Genomic DNA, 15,520 nt, shown 5'->3' with positions numbered 1-15,520 from the left:
AGCCCCAGTGCACTTCTGGGACAGGCCCACAGGACGGGCCCTAGTGCATGCTAATTACTGCTGCTTTATTGTTTGAAAGGATTGACTGCACCATATATGCCAAGTCTCTATTTGATATATCAAGTAGAGACTTGGCATTGGACAACATCAACATACATATTACCCAGCAATCATCATTGTATATCTATATATGAAAAAAATACCAAAGACAATTATTGAATATTTTTTTAGATTGCTACTGACTATCTCACAAAAAGTTAAAATCATGACTTTCTCCACGCCCCAGCCTCCCCTCCCCCCACCACTGTCAATATATACGCCCCTGATTAAACCTATATATAAATTATATGAAAATATCACGTTTAAGTCCTTTGTATCACCATTACTTCGTTACATACACATTTTTTTTTATCATGTTATGTTAGTAGTGGCTTCATTAGCACAATGTCAATAGGCGCTGTAACAGAATACTAAAACAGTATGCGGTGTGCGCGTGCGCTGTGTGTGCGTTTGAGTCTGCGGTCGATACGTCGATACCAGCGATGTTCGATTGTTTTGGACTGCAAACAAGATGGCCGTTGGCTGTCAACCGTAATAATTCTCAGACAGTAGTTATTTTCTGATTTCAGCTAATATTTGAAAGTTCCTGACAGAAATGGGTTTATCACAGAGTTCAGAAGTATCCGAAGGAGGAACCTATGGATACCATGTGCACGGCGTAAGGCTACAATTATTCAGCTTTCTTCGAATGTGGACAGCTTGTACAGCAGCTTTTAATGTCACTGTATGCTAACAGACAGCTAGCTAGCTAGCTAGCAAATACTTAGCTAGCTAGCTAGCTAAGTAGTTGCTGCAGACCCACCGGTCAAACGTGATGAGCTGGCACTGTTTAACATCACCTCTTGTTATTTCAAGTTGACACAATGCAACAGAAACTTCTACTTACTTGTGTAACGGGAATTATGTAATAAATAAGCTTTAATTCAGGTTAGTGCCTTGTCTCAAATAAAGTATTCCAACAGTCCATTGAGCTATTACAGTGCCTAGCGCGATTTGTTTGATCATAGTGGTTAATAGCTAGTAGCATACAGTAGTAGCTAATGGTTTGACTAGCGTTAATATAGAGCAAATGGTTTTCAGCGTGATGGCAAATTTAAAGAAGAGGATTTATCTGGCCTCTGATGAATCTCTTTACACGCCTCATCATTAACGTTACATTTCATTAGTGCTGAAATTAGTAGTCCGTTAACTGATAAATCGATCAAGAGAGATCAAGCAAAAATGCCATTTCGAACATTTTCGTGATCCAAGCTTGCTGATTCTCTCTGTTTAATATGATTGTAAATTGTATTGTTATTTTTGAGTTTTGGAAAAGCAATTTAAGGAGACTAAACGATTAATTGAATAATCAATATATATTAATCCATAATATAATTCCCAAATAATATTCTAATAGCACAATTGTATTTAAAGGTGCCACAGGTTATCAAAATGCTCGGTTTTGACAGGTGCAGCCGAATTCCCCTGCAGAAATGGCCGGACTGCAGCCCTTCTTTGACTTCATTCTGTCGCTGGACAACAAAAGACTTGTAAGTTTATTGATTGTCCTTTTGTAAGTAGTTGAGTCACCAGTCATTGACTACAGGTTGGTCATCAACAAACAGATACACATGGGAACATATAAGTAGAGTTACCTCGCACTCCTACTTGTTTGACTCCTCCCATTACTTTTCACTAGAATGAGGAAAATGACCTGCTGAAGGAGCTTCTGAAAGCCAACATGGAGAGAGCAGTGAGGATGGAAGTGTACAGCACTAAAACCACAAGGGTCCGTGAGCTGGAGGTGGTGCCCAGTACCCTGTGGGGAGGACAGGGCCTGCTAGGTGCCAGTGTTCGCTTCTGCAGCTACCAAGGAGCCAATGAGAATGTCTGGCACATTCTGGTGGGCTTCTTCAGGAACTAGGAAAACCAAAACCAACTGACCTAACTTTGATTTGAACTTCTATGCTCCCCATATTACCCCCTTTAAAGCTTCATCTTTAGTTTGCTAACACCTATTGCTTTTTTGTAGGATGTGGAACCCAGTTCACCTGCTGCATTGGCAGAGCTTCAGCCACACAGTGACTACATTGTCGGAGCAGATCAAGTGTTGCAAGATGTAAGACTATACTATTCATATTTTTAACATTTGGCTCTGATATATTTGCTAAACGTTTGTCAGATTTTTAAACAACTCTTTGAAAGATGAATCAAAGTTAACTTAGAGTTGCTGATTTCCAGTCAGAAGACTTCTTCTCGCTGATTGAGGCCCATGAAGGGAAGCCCCTGAAGCTGATGGTGTACAACACACAAACGGACGCCTGCAGAGAGGTGGTGGTCACACCAAATGGAGCGTGGGGCGGAGAGGGCAGGTACGTGACCATACACCGATACACGGGTTATTCAGGGTGACTTACTGAAGAATATCACTGCATCTCACCTTTAATCAGTTCATCTTTTTGCCTTAGGACTGTTTTATCTATTCTAAGTAACATCCACTACTTTACATTTAAATGCTATATGAAGAGAAAGGTGCATGCAGATCAGTTCTTTTCTATTGTATAAAGTTTATTCAAATAAATCAACCATTGTAAGTTTACTCAAAGTCAGCTGGCCATTCAATTACAATGAGGCTTTTTTTTCAGATTATACAGCATTCTATGTTTTAAAATGTATGAATAGTCTTGAAGCATTTAAAAATGTTTGCTCTTAGTTTGGGTTGTGGCATTGGTTATGGCTACTTGCACCGAATCCCTGCGCATCCTGATGTATTGACGGCAAAGCCTCCCAATCCGGTTCCCGAGGACGAACCCTCCCCAGAGCTGCCTACCCATGGATTCATGGAGGTAAATCTGAATCCACATTTAGTCATTATTGACTGGTATCTATTGGTTATGTTTTTAGTCAAGTGATTCATTGTTTAGTCTCTAAAATGTTGTTCGTAGCGGTAGAGCTTATTCCTGTTACCTGTTTTTCAGGCACCATTGGTGGCACCTTCAAGTCAAAGTGAAGATGTGTTAGACCTGGAGCAGGTCACCCTCCAGGAAGCTCCTCTACCTCCACCCGTCCGGAGGGTCATGGACCCTGGTCAGTTCAGTTATGCAGTGGTTTTAGAGGATGAGGATACATTTGTTGTCGCCTTTGCATCTAGTTGTGTTCATAAAAATCTTCTCAGCAAAGTCTCTTGTGTTTGTATTTCCAGGTTTCTCAGACTCTGAAGGGGCAGTGGTGAACCCTGACCCTGCAGATTTGGCAGACAGACTGGATCTGTCCATGTCGTCCATCGACATGACCAACACTGCACTGGCTATGAACGAGGAGAAGGACGGGGAAATCTCTGGTGTTGGTAAGTGAGGACAGCCGCAGTTCATACAAATGCCCCGGAGCTTTAATGTACAGATTTGGCAAAAGGAACATAGGCTGAAATTTTGTATTTCCTGTTGTACAGAGGAGCTGGAGGACAGTGTTCTACTTTCGTCGTCAGCAGACAGCCAGACTGAGCCACAAGAGCTGAGCTCCCAGGCAGCCATGGACCTCACCTCTGCTCTCGCTTCCACTGACACTTTGTCTGATTCAGGCGTCACAACCGCTGAACCATCTCACCTGGTTACAGACCTACCTGGCTCTCTGTGTGAATCTAGCGATAGCCTGAGTTCCCCTATGCGTGAATTGTCTCTTCCCATAGAGTCCCTGGAGTCTCCTGCTGAGCCCTCTGTCCCAGCTGAAGTCCCTCCCTGCCCATCTCCTGTCGATCTCCTCCAGTCCTCTGCTGTCGATGAGCCGATGGCAGCCGATTCTCCTGCTCAGGCCATCGAGGATGCAGCAGGGCCAGCGGAGGAGCCTGCAGAGCCTCTAGATATGGCTCCCGCTCACCACTGCAGCCACGAGAGTGATGGGAACGAACCAGAAGAAGAGCCGCCTATTGAGTAAGCTTGTATCAGGCCGTACAAAAATGCAAAGTGAAGTTGACAATCACTGGGGCTTTTTAAAAAAAAAAAAAAATAAATAAACACTATAGGAACTACAGGACAGACAGATACTGATAGTCTTACAAAAAGCGTATGGCTCCTTCATCAGTTTAGTTACACTACAGAATCCAGGTAAAGCATTAGCATATAAGTAGAAAAATACTGAGACACTGTAGGACCATCCTATTTGTTTTAAATGTGTGGGAATTGAAAGTTACTGCTAATTTGTACACCAAGGTTATAATGTCATCATTTTTCCATGCTTGGTGCAAAATTAGATTATACGGGTGACAAGACTTTGCTTCTAGTACACTAATGTGATAAATACTTGAACACTTCCAAAGACAAACACATACATTTACTACAGCAAAGCTCAGCTGCACCTTAATGTCCACTACACTATCCACGTTTTTTTGAAGCTACCAGACTGTTGGCAGTTCATATCAGTCGTCACAATCTTGAGGTGCAGTGCTGCATCGGTTGTCTGTGTTTCAAAGAACAAATGATTACCAAAATAGGACTTTTAAAAATAACTTACTTATAGGATTATGAGAAGGACATTTTTACAGTAGTTTATGGCCAATGTATTGGATTTTTAAGTGTTGGTATGAGGAAATATTTGTGCTGTGTGAAACAAGTCCCGTACGGGTTTTTACCCCACATTTGATGAGGTCAATATGTTTTACACATCATCTTTTAAGCCGGGTTTCGACACAAGGATCTGGGGTCTTTTAAAGTCCCTCACCTCGAGAATGAAACAACAAGTGCCTGTCTCTACCAGATCATCAGTTGAGTCATGGTTATTTATTTGTGCTTTAGAAAGCAACCACAGTAAAGCAAGCAATCAGCAAATATTTCGTATTTCACAGCTCCGTTCTTCTGCTCTCTCACCTTCGCTCACTCGAGACGTAGCCAGCGTCCCTGCAGCCAATGCAGTTCAGTCGCGCTGGCTCACGACCTCTTTTTTTAAAAATGACTCGAGGAAGCCGGCAGCAACGCCTAAATTTACTTTTATCATAAAGTAAATTGTTATCATACAAAGAGAAATGCTCTCCACTCTGTACTTTCTCCTTTTTATGAATGAAGCGGTCAGTGAGTTGAAGCAGCTATGCGGTGTGTGTTTGACCAATCAGCGATGGTCATCCCTGCAAAACCTACCCCTGAAGGTTCCTGTACTTTCAGAAAGTAGTTCCTACTGATCAGGGACTTTTTGGGGGGTAAAAAGGCCCAGAAAAATGTCACAGATCTAAATGTAGATCCTGGTTCCTGAGGTCGGGCGCAACGAGTTCCTCGGAAGGTCCCTAGTTCTGGGGGAAAAGTTCCTGTGGTTGAAACTCGGCTTTTTACTTGATTTATTCTGTGTTTGAAAACAATTTTTACTGTTTGTATCGCTGGAATTATGTCCCCCATGTTTAATTCAACACTATATTTACTTTGTAATCTATGCAAAAATAGACAAGTACTGCCTGTGGGTAGACAGGTAAGGTTTAAAGCCAATAGATGATATGTCATATACAGTATGTGAGAAGTCTGATAAGAGTGATGCTGCTGTTGAGTAATTGTTTTCCAACTTTTTAGGGGGCTTCTTATAGTTTTTCACTGTCAAAGTAGGTGCAAGTGTGTAAAATAAGGTATAGTATTTTTGCAGATATTTTATCAATTAATTGTACATTTTATTAGGAATGAGTGCAGGATTTGTTGATGAATGTGAAATGGGTGAATCTTTGATGGTTAAACAATCATATCACTTGATTTGAAAAGAAATTGTCCCTTGTTTTTCACAGTCATCAGCTGAACACATTACATCTCAAGAAACATCCATTTATAATTCCCATAAATCTGTCAATGTTAAACCATTCCAATTCATTTATTTGAATGCCTAAAATATACATATTTCACAAATTATTACAAGGAGGGGTGTTGCAGTGTCTAATTATGGTACCCGTCATGTTCTTGGCCAGTTAGAGCTCACTCGATGCGTTCCCACTATGGCGTTACACACACTCTTTGATGGCAAAATTAACTTTAGAAAATTTACACTGAAAAGATCGGTTGTTCTGCTTGGTGACACAAAGAGAGAAATGGGTATTACTATTTATTTTAGTTAGGTAAATTCCCCACAGTGGTTGAAAAGTCATATTCTCTTGAATGAGATTCCCCTTCAAGTTATATTCTTGTTTGATTGAACTCCTATTAAATCTAAATGAAATATACATTAGGAACAGCCCTCACTGTCATCAAAGTCACTGCTCATGACCCAAGCGCAGAGTGGCAAGCATGAGTTATTAAAGATATATACCTTTATATATAATTTCCCGATTGCTAAGATGACTTGGATAACTACTAGCATTCTTAAAGAGTAAAATGCAACAAATGTCATTTTTAACATCAAGTCAAATTACCTTCATGAATGTGCTCCAGGGATTTGGAAAAAAATAACTGTTGGTTTTAAGTAAACTGTACAACAACAAAATAAAAACAGCTGCAAAACCAAAAGAAAACAATCACTTAAATCAAAAATGTACGTATATTTAAAAAAAAAAAAAAAAAAACATTCAGTCCATTGAGAACAGCTAAAATAATTGACAAAGACAAGCGCTTCTGTCAATGAGGTTCAGGCTCTGCAATAATTCCGTGTCTAAGTTAAGGTTAAGTTCAAGTTAAGATGACAGAAGAACAGAGGAGGATTGCTTTGAGGGACTGCTGACGCCACCCAGAGTCCAAGTGCACTCCTAAACTGCTGAGACGGGTGTGAAGTGTTTGTAGAACAAAGACCGTTTCTGGAATGTACTAGAACGAACAAACAAGTCTACTACATCCATGTGCATATACACACACACGCTCAGACACAAGTACTGTAACTTCAGTCGCTTCAAAATAAAAACGCCAAATCAGAAGGAAAGAACAAACAGCAGTCAAAAGAAAAAGAAATTGGTGAGCGCTGGAGAAACAAAGTCCTTTCTTCAAACCGAAAACAACAACAGAAGAAACTACGGACCACTTCTCTCCCAGGTGTCCTGGCTGCTCCGGCCTGTTCCCTATGATACACCATGAGTCCTCACAAATTTTACTGGATTCTCATTGATACCGTGACTCCTGACCACACAATAGGGTTTAGGGTACTACATGTCAGAGGTGGGTGGTGATTGGCAAATGACAAAGAGTTCTTGTTTTAAAAATTAGGATTTTCACGTGGACTTCTGCCTATAGTGAAGCGTCAAGTCCCCTCCGCTCTTCCAGATAAAATGTTTAACTGTTCGCAGGTCCATGTTGGGATCTAGCACCTGGTTGGAATATATAAAATAATAATGTTAATACAATGTATAATGACTTGAGGATGCACAAGATGTACTCATGTCAGAATGTACAGGCAAAGACATCGTGCCCACCTGGTCTTGACACATTAGTTCGATCTTCTCCTCGGCTAGCATTGCCATGTCCTCCTCCTTCTCCTGCTCCCCCGGCTTATCGTTGGTTGAGGAGCTGGTGGTCTGTGACTCGTTGTCCAGGTTGATGATCTTCTCATAAACGTGCTCCATCACCTTCCTCACCTGGAGCATGTCACTGGCCGAGAGACGGTCCCTGCGGAACACACAGCCGGTCAAATCAGCTCTCATCAAACACAGCATGTCTGTACAGATGTGCTGGTTTCCCTTCTCACTGCATCACATAATCAAAAGGAACCACAATCCCAGAGAAGAAAAGAAAATTACTTCTTTAGAGTTTTTGCACCAGAGGAAGAATGGGGCTGGAGGTAGAACGGGATTTTGTTGAACTTGGGCATATTTTTCTGGAATAGAAGAGGAGAGACAATGCATGCAAATCAATCACATCAAATAATGAGGCAAACTGTTAGTGCACATGCTGTATTGTAGAGCTGCTGAACATTTACTCCTGTGAAGAACACCGTGACTTAGCCTTTCAACTTAGTTTTTATTTCAGCTCCCCTGTTAACAGGTTAGAGCTTTCACACTGCCTGCGTGACACGCACGTCTCAGGCGCGGGAAAACGCGTGCTTGCTAGAAATAGAACCAACGCCTATTTTTCACGCGACATGCAAGCATGTTGGAAGCTTTTCCAGGCAAAATAGAATAGGAAAAGATGTTTACATGTCATTTAGACACAAATACATATTAATAAATTACATTTTGATGTTTGAAAGTCTCTAGGTTGACATAAATGCAGATATGAATGTAATTATAAAAAAAGTCAATACAAAATAAAATATTCTGTAGCCTATTTTGTCGTTAATACTGCCGATGTTGTCTTATATTTATGTTTAACATGAAGTATACTACTGCTTGAGTGCAGTAATCAATAGGAAACATACATGTGTACAGACAAGGCTAGCAGCAGCGCCGCGTCAGACGAGTTTCTGGTGTGCAAAGACATAGAAAAATCCACGCAGCTGACAACAAACGCCACGCAGGCAGTGTGTAGCCGGCCTAACTCACTGTCCCAGCATACTGAGACACTTATGTTGCGTTTACTGCTCCCGCTACGGATAGTACCCACAGCATTCTCGGCTTATTGCCATAGCACCGCCATGTGAAACTCCTTTCATCGGCAACCAAAGGAACGTCTGCACTTTGTCGGCATAGTTTTGCAGGGCTGCCATTTAAAAAAAAATCCGGGGCATGAATAAAAAAAACTTGCTATTGACGGTAGCTTAGCTATTTAAAAACTGCAGGTTAGTGCAGGATGTCCCGTGACGCGCTAGTGACGATTATCTCTGACCAATCAGTGGTCTGCAAGTGACTGTGAGTTCGGAACCACCAGTGTCACATTGACAAAAATGTATTTTGTTTGTTTCTCTGAATGAAAGAGCTTTAGCCACATACCAACATGTATACGGTGCACATGCGCATACAAAGTCACATGAGTCTCCACACATTTTTATTTATAGTCTATTTAACCTGTAATCCTGATGGCTTTGTTTTATTTGATTACATTTTAAGTCAAATAAAGATGGAAACATGATTGTACTCACATCTACAGTTATATCAATAACCCACTGTGGAACCGTCTCGTTCAGCAGCATCGATTCAGTCTCTCCACCTGAATCCCTACATAGCAACCTGCAACACAGCACATCAGGAGCAATGCAGAGGTGCAATAGTCAACTATTAACACTTCTGTTGAAGACAACTATAAACGGCTGACACACGATGACATTACAGAGCACACTGCAGCTTTCCGAGTTAACATTTAACCTGTGTTGATAAGGATGTCAGTGGAACATTACCTAAATAGAGTTCTGCCTCCGGCTTCCCCAAAGATGACTGGCGTGTGTGGTGGCACTTGGAAATATCCATTTCCTTTCTGGACCCTGTTCTCCTGCTCTCCATTCACTGTGGGCACAAGAACACAATCCTACTGTAAGTCAAACTGAATGAGGCTTAGGAGACCCACCACTTGCCGACAGCAAATGATGCCGGGCGTGCAGCTCGGAGGATACAATGACAAGTGGAACATTGAATACACACACAGGTCTGGTTGATCCGTTTTCATAATGATTTGGCACCGGGTGGATAGTCGGGCCGCCTCCTTACCGTGGTTCACCTCGTTCTCTTCCTCGTCCATGGGGTTGATGCGAGTTCTGGGCCAGAACTCCAACAGAGCCTGAAGCAGCAGTCCACCCAGGTTCACTGAAGAGACGAAGGGGCAAAATTAAGTTAGCTTCAGTTCTGCATTATTTTAAGTTTTTTTATTTATTTTATTTTTTTTTATTTATATTTATATATATATATATATATATATATATATATATATATATATATATATATATATATATATATAGTTGAACCAGGTCAGATATCTTACACTTTGGGTCGGATCCATCAGAACTTGAAAACCCAGCATCCTTTGCAGACACCCAGGCCGCGAAGCAGTCGCTCTCATCTAATGTGATAGTGAGCATCTATTTAATAAAAAAAAAAAAAAGAATATGAGCACAGAACTATGAGACAACTAACCAGGGTAAGGGAAAAGTCGCAGCTGCTGAGACAGATGAGAAGCTCTTGTATTACCAGATTTGTGACTCACCCCAGTTTTCAGATCAACAGAGAACCAGTTTGGCACATAGACCATTTTGAAGCGCTTTTTAATCTCTTCATCGAACTCCACTTTCCCCAAGTCTTCACCCTTGCAAGCCTGAAGGTAAAAATATAGATAAAGTCAATTCAAACCACAGGTATAACCAGGAACGAGTTCACACCAGGCTCATCAGGCTTTTATCTGTAATGATTCATTTCATGGGTAGAGGCTCATTAGAGCCAGTGAGCAACAAATAACCATGACCTCTTCTGGGTTGGGCTGTGGTGTGATTTGTTAGAACACAATTTGAACCACTAGATTCACTATGGCTTGGACGAAGGAACAGCAGATGCAATCACACTCTAACATACTTAGAAATAACTTGGGAGTGTACCTTCAGGACATCCCAGAAAGCCACATTGTTGTTGGTATCTTTGGTGAGTATGTGTCTCTTGTCATTCAGAATGTGGCACTGTATGATACTGGCACCTCCTGAAAACGCAACACAGAATTTTACCCTCACGGAATGCCCAGGAGAAGTAAATAGAAAACACTGTAGATAAATGAACATGTTTACCCTTGATGACTTGTTCTGGCTGAGTGCACAGTGGTGTCAGAGGGGTAGTGCAGTCATTGTCATACTCCCCTGATGACCGGAAGTTGTGCATTCCCTTTAGAGACTACACACACACACACACACACACACACACACACACACACACACACACACACACACACACACACACACACACACACACACACACACACACACACACACACACACACACACACACACACACACACACACACACACACACACACACACACACACACACACACACACACACACACACACACACACACACACACACACACACACACACACACGATTTCTATAATCGCTTCCTAACTCTCCTTTGTAGCAATAGCGGCGATTAATGTAATGCAATTATCTTTTGTGCATCACCCACATCATCACAAAGCTGGTTTAAATTCTTTCACAAATTACAGGAGGATTACTACAGAATTAGGCGTGGCCACATGCACAAGTCTATCTACACTGTATTCCACAGTTATGCTGACAGTCGACCACTGATCTCAGAGGTGTCATGCATGCTTACCCATTTATTAACGGATGACTTGGTGGTGGAGACCCAGATTGCTGGAGGTGGGTCAGCAGATCTGTCCAGCTCCATCTGAGCAAATAACAAAGACAGAAAAAGGTTGAATGACTCCAAATGGTTAGCTATGAGCACGGGAATGACTGAGAAGAATACAGAGCCATTAATCATCATTCTTCTTTTTGCCTTTTAAGAAATACATACATAGTACAACGTTCTTAAAATAAGAGCTGTCACTGCACAGAAAAAAAAAGCATTAACATGCTTTGAGGTTCACATGCAAATCATGCATGTGACATTCTTCTTAGGGTTTTTTTTCTGGTTAAGACAGTGAGCAAAGTAAAATGTACTGTACTGCATGCAATAGAAACACCAATCGCAGGTCAAATGAAAAAAACAAAGTACTACACCCAGTATTTACATCTACACTGCAAGCAGACACCAGGTGAAAACAATGGTCAGCATTTGAGACAAGAGACCTGCATTGCTCAATAATAAACTTTTCAAATGAAAAGTCAGAAAAATCCCAGAAAATTATTTCATTTTAAACTTGTCCATTAAATACTGTAGTGGGTCACAGAATTACACCATTACTGCACAACAGAAAATGTGTTCCAGATTAAAGTGTACTTGCTTCTTACTTTGAGCACCGGAGCCTTCTCCTCACAGATGAGCACACGGATGTCTGGGTTACGTAGGTCAGTGCAGTAGATCTTTTTGTCTCTGCCTCCAGAGTAGACGTGTGTAAAGGCCTCATTAACCTGCAGGGCCCAGACCCCTTCATCGTGCACCCGGTAGGTGGCGATGCACCTCTGCTGGCCGAGTGACCACAAGCGGATAGTGCCATCTGAACTGCCCGACAGGCACTGTGGAGGACAGCAAGTTTAGATTTTAAAGTTCCTCTGTTTAACAGCTGCCACCACTGAATAATTCAGATATCTTGACTCACTTGAGTGCCATCTCGATTCAGCAGCAACGACTTGACGTTGTCTGTGTGGCCTTTTAGCTTCATCAGTTTTGCACATGTTCGAGGATCCCAAACTCTCAGAACCTAAAGAAAGAAAAGAGGAGCGAGTGAAGATGGGCACCTTTTGTCACTACATTTACATGCACACTAGAAACAGATTACTGTGACTAAACATAGTAAGGCAACAGTTCAATTAAATCATTCACATGGTTTCAAAGTACTGAACACCTCCTGTAATCCCGGTTGGTAAACATTTAATGTCCACACAATATATCATACACATCTTATGAACATCTCAATAGAAGGGATGGGCAAATGGCAAGTGCAGTACATTACAACCTAGTTTCAGGTTAAGAATTGAATAAAAATTCCAGATAAGATGTTAGCATGACAGGTGAAATAATCAGTGTTTTAATTTAGTTTCATTGAACTAATTGTATGCATGTGTAACGCTGCTGGAAACCCAAACCTTTTCTGTGGATCCAGATACAATGACTGTGCCCATCTGGTTCATAGCCAGACTGTAGATAGAGTCCTTGTTCCCACTGAGAGATGAGGCTGTTGGACATGGATTATAGTGAATTCACAAGTACGGAATATCTCCCAGAGAAACATATCAGCCATTACACAACAGTACAAATGCACAATACTCAAAAGTACAGTATGTATTGGACAGAATTGGGCACAACTGTCACACAGAAACAAACAGTACTTACTGGTGACAGTGTTGTTGGAAGCAGTGAGTGCTGTTAGTGTGTTCACATCCCAAAGAAAGATCTGCCGATCCAGACCTGCTGATGCCACAAGCTCCTTGTCCTTAGCGTAGGCCAGAGCTTTCACATAGTCCTTGTGCGTTCGTAACGTTGACATACAGAAGCCTTTATGCGCATTCCATACTTTGACTGTGGTGTCTGATGAGGCGGATATCACTGAAAATAGAAGACAGTGAATATGTGTCAGATCAGTCAGCCAGAATAGTAGAATAAAAATGCAGTGCTAAACAATGCATCAACCCTTAATTAAAATAGCCACTAGTAATCACACTCACATGTTTTGCCATTGCAACAGAGAACTATGTCATTAACCCAGTCTGTGTGATGCTCCATCGAGGCAATGTATGGGTCCTGCTACAATGAAAGAGAAAATAAATTAAGACACTTCGACTATTGAGAATATGAAGAAAAAAGTATGCATGTGATAACACTGCTGCCTAATCACATTGCAAGTGTAATTTCAGAATATAGATTAAGAATCTAGGAAGCCCTACTTTATGCTGGTAGACACTCCATATCCGGATGATAGAGTCTCTTCCAGCAGTGAAGAGCCGGTTCAGCGCAGGGTCCAGCTGGAGTGCATTCACCCCATTTCGGTTGTACTTCTCCACCTCATCTCTAATGACATAGGACACCTGAAACACAAAGAGCAACGTGAGCACTAAAGGTCAGCCTCCTATCTCGACCACTTCTGACTTTTCCCACAGCACACCCACTTCCTTGTGCACATTCCGATGCTTCAACGCGCTAACGGTTGAGTTTCATGCTCTCGCACGTAAGGACATGCATGAGCTAAAGAAACATATAGGCAAGCTAAATTACACATATATTGGGAAATAATTGCCCATTGAGACATTTATGACAATGGACAAATTCAGTACTTATATAAGGTGCTTTGATTTGGTAGCAATTTAATACACTGGCAGGGATGCACGACAGATACACCGAGACACGTAGTTCCCCAGCAATTAGACCGAGCCCAAATACAGCTACCGTCAACACCGTAACAGCATAAACATGCAGCTAAGACAGAGCAAGACTCATTTGTGTTTATTGACGACCTTGGTAGTTATGTTATAATGTATATAACACGTACTTATATGATAATTGTTTACAAAACATGTAATCATTTAGATGTCAGCGTGCGCAGAAGATGCTAACAACTAACGTAAGCTAAGCTAGCTAGGTTAGTCGGCTTGAGTCATGACTCATAACAGCAACACTGCCTTTTGCGGGCGGGTTTTGCTGCCCGTCAAGTATCCGTGAAAAACTTTTTAAGGATTGATACTATAATGTTGCCGTTGACATACACTTAGCAATAATGCAACTATCATAATTTACCTGTACTTTTCTCCGCCCAGCAGCATTTTGCCTGTGATGCGTGGCCATCTTGCATGTTGACAGTCAATTCATGTGATGCCACATCCGGACAAAAAAAAGAAAACATATGCACCTGAGCTTTATGGGTAATGTGGTTTTCACACTGTCTTCTCGTTTCACTGTAGGAAGGGCCTGGATAGTTGTGCATAAATAAAATCGTGTGCCTCATTGTAGCCCTCCTGTCAGAATATAAATATTAGATACAGATGCTGAGGAAATAGAGACCAAGTGAGTCTAAAAATACAAGGCTTTAGAATGTGTTACATCAATTGTACAGTAAAGGTAAGGGGCTCCCAGGTTGCTAAAAACCCAACCAGTCTTGACTTCTGGGGGCTTGGGTTGTCTCTTTTTGTATCATGTTATAGGATCTGTACCAAACAAAGAGACATAAGTTAATAAGAATATAAAAGGCTTCTTAACACGGCATTAAGAGGTAGGCATCTGAATGGGGCCCCTAACTAAAAGGGCCCCTAATTGCTATACTATGATGTTTAATTGCATTCTAGCATATAGGCCTAGCCTAGCCTACTCTCAGATATCTTACAAAATACCATCATCATGGTGCTTCTTTTATCACCATCAGTGCTAAACCTGCCCCTGACAAGCAAAGTCAGACACACGCAGGCAGACAAACACCAAGTAGGCTTTTAATCTGTTAAAGAACAGTTTAGAATATATCAGAGGATAATTTCTCATATGGTCTCTTTTATACCATGAGTAGCCTATGGGTTACACAACATAGTTGTGCATAAATAAAATCGTGTGCCTCATTGTAGCCCTCCTGTCAGAATATAAATATTAGATATTGATATCCAGGAATACTGAAGTCATGAGTCAAAATCAATCATTTTATTTCCCAACATGAAAGTCTGAATGCTTTCTGTAATCCCTCTTTACACCATGTACAATAATGCTGAGAAATACAGAGTCCCAGTGGGATAATATGAGTCTAAAAATACAAGAATCTGCTTTAGAATGTGTAGGCCTACATTTTCAATTGTACAGTAGAACTAGGTAAACTTCTCCAGGTTGCTAAAATTTCCAACCAGTCTTGACTTTGAGAACTTGGGTTGCACGATATGAGGAAAATATCTAATTTAGATTATTTTGACTTATATTGCAATATGATTCACAATAATAATCTTTTTTTGTATCATTATTCCCATTTTCATTGAAAAATATTAAAATTTGAAAAAAAATATTTTTTTGCGAGGATCTGTACCAAACAAAGATTTT

General features: G+C 41.1%; 2 protein-coding genes across 3 annotated transcripts; one reads left to right on the top strand and one right to left on the bottom strand.

The window, feature by feature from the left end:
• Window positions 1–514: 514 nt before the first annotated feature.
• gorasp1a (golgi reassembly stacking protein 1a) lies at window positions 515–5,921 on the top strand. Its single transcript, XM_028592732.1, has 9 exons — window positions 515–718; window positions 1,509–1,589; window positions 1,739–1,942; window positions 2,072–2,158; window positions 2,281–2,411; window positions 2,753–2,885; window positions 3,018–3,126; window positions 3,242–3,385; window positions 3,488–5,921. The coding sequence occupies exons 1-9, from the start codon at window positions 656–658 to the stop codon at window positions 3,967–3,969; spliced, it is 1,434 nt and encodes a 477-aa protein (XP_028448533.1). The 5' UTR covers window positions 515–655; the 3' UTR covers window positions 3,970–5,921.
• Window positions 5,657–14,325, bottom strand: LOC114564983 (WD repeat-containing protein 48). 2 transcript variants are annotated; one of them, XM_028592730.1, is made up of 18 exons: window positions 14,246–14,325; window positions 13,399–13,539; window positions 13,180–13,258; window positions 12,848–13,060; window positions 12,601–12,689; window positions 12,114–12,215; window positions 11,806–12,030; window positions 11,165–11,239; window positions 10,621–10,723; window positions 10,438–10,535; window positions 10,053–10,160; window positions 9,831–9,927; window positions 9,560–9,655; window positions 9,253–9,358; window positions 8,998–9,085; window positions 7,721–7,797; window positions 7,397–7,589; window positions 5,657–7,291 (listed from the first exon to the last, which is right to left on the bottom strand). In XM_028592730.1, the coding sequence occupies exons 1-18, from the start codon at window positions 14,291–14,293 to the stop codon at window positions 7,196–7,198; spliced, it is 2,034 nt and encodes a 677-aa protein (XP_028448531.1). In that variant the 5' UTR covers window positions 14,294–14,325; the 3' UTR covers window positions 5,657–7,195. The 2 variants fall into 2 exon arrangements, with proteins under 2 accessions (XP_028448531.1, XP_028448532.1); XM_028592731.1 differs by having other exon boundaries at window positions 13,180–13,255.
• Window positions 14,326–15,520: the final 1,195 nt, after the last annotated feature.

The sequence above is a fragment of the Perca flavescens genome, chromosome 12 (genome assembly GCF_004354835.1).
Source record: "Perca flavescens isolate YP-PL-M2 chromosome 12, PFLA_1.0, whole genome shotgun sequence".
Classification (NCBI taxonomy): domain Eukaryota; kingdom Metazoa; phylum Chordata; class Actinopteri; order Perciformes; family Percidae; genus Perca; species Perca flavescens.
This window is presented reverse-complemented; position numbering and strand designations above follow the sequence as displayed.

What these genes read in the sequence shown, in the direction of transcription:
- gorasp1a (XM_028592732.1), top strand. Translation starts at nt 656, where the DNA reads ATGGGTTTATCACAGAGTTCAGAAGTATCCGAAGGAGGAACCTATGGA. An exon ending in CGCTGGACAACAAAAGACTT is followed by an intron (nt 1,590 to 1,738) that starts GTAAGTTTATTG and finishes ACTTTTCACTAG; the next exon opens with AATGAGGAAAATGACCTGCT. An exon ending in CCGGAGGGTCATGGACCCTG is followed by an intron (nt 3,127 to 3,241) that starts GTCAGTTCAGTT and finishes TTGTATTTCCAG; the next exon opens with GTTTCTCAGACTCTGAAGGG.
- LOC114564983 (XM_028592730.1), bottom strand. Translation starts at nt 14,293, where the DNA reads ATGGCCACGCATCACAGGCAAAATGCTGCTGGGCGGAGAAAAGTACAG. An exon ending in GGAGGCAGAACTCTATTTAG is followed by an intron (nt 9,086 to 9,252) that starts GTAATGTTCCAC and finishes GCTGTGTTGCAG; the next exon opens with GTTGCTATGTAGGGATTCAG. An exon ending in TTATTGATATAACTGTAGAT is followed by an intron (nt 7,798 to 8,997) that starts GTGAGTACAATC and finishes CTTCTATTCCAG; the next exon opens with AAAAATATGCCCAAGTTCAA.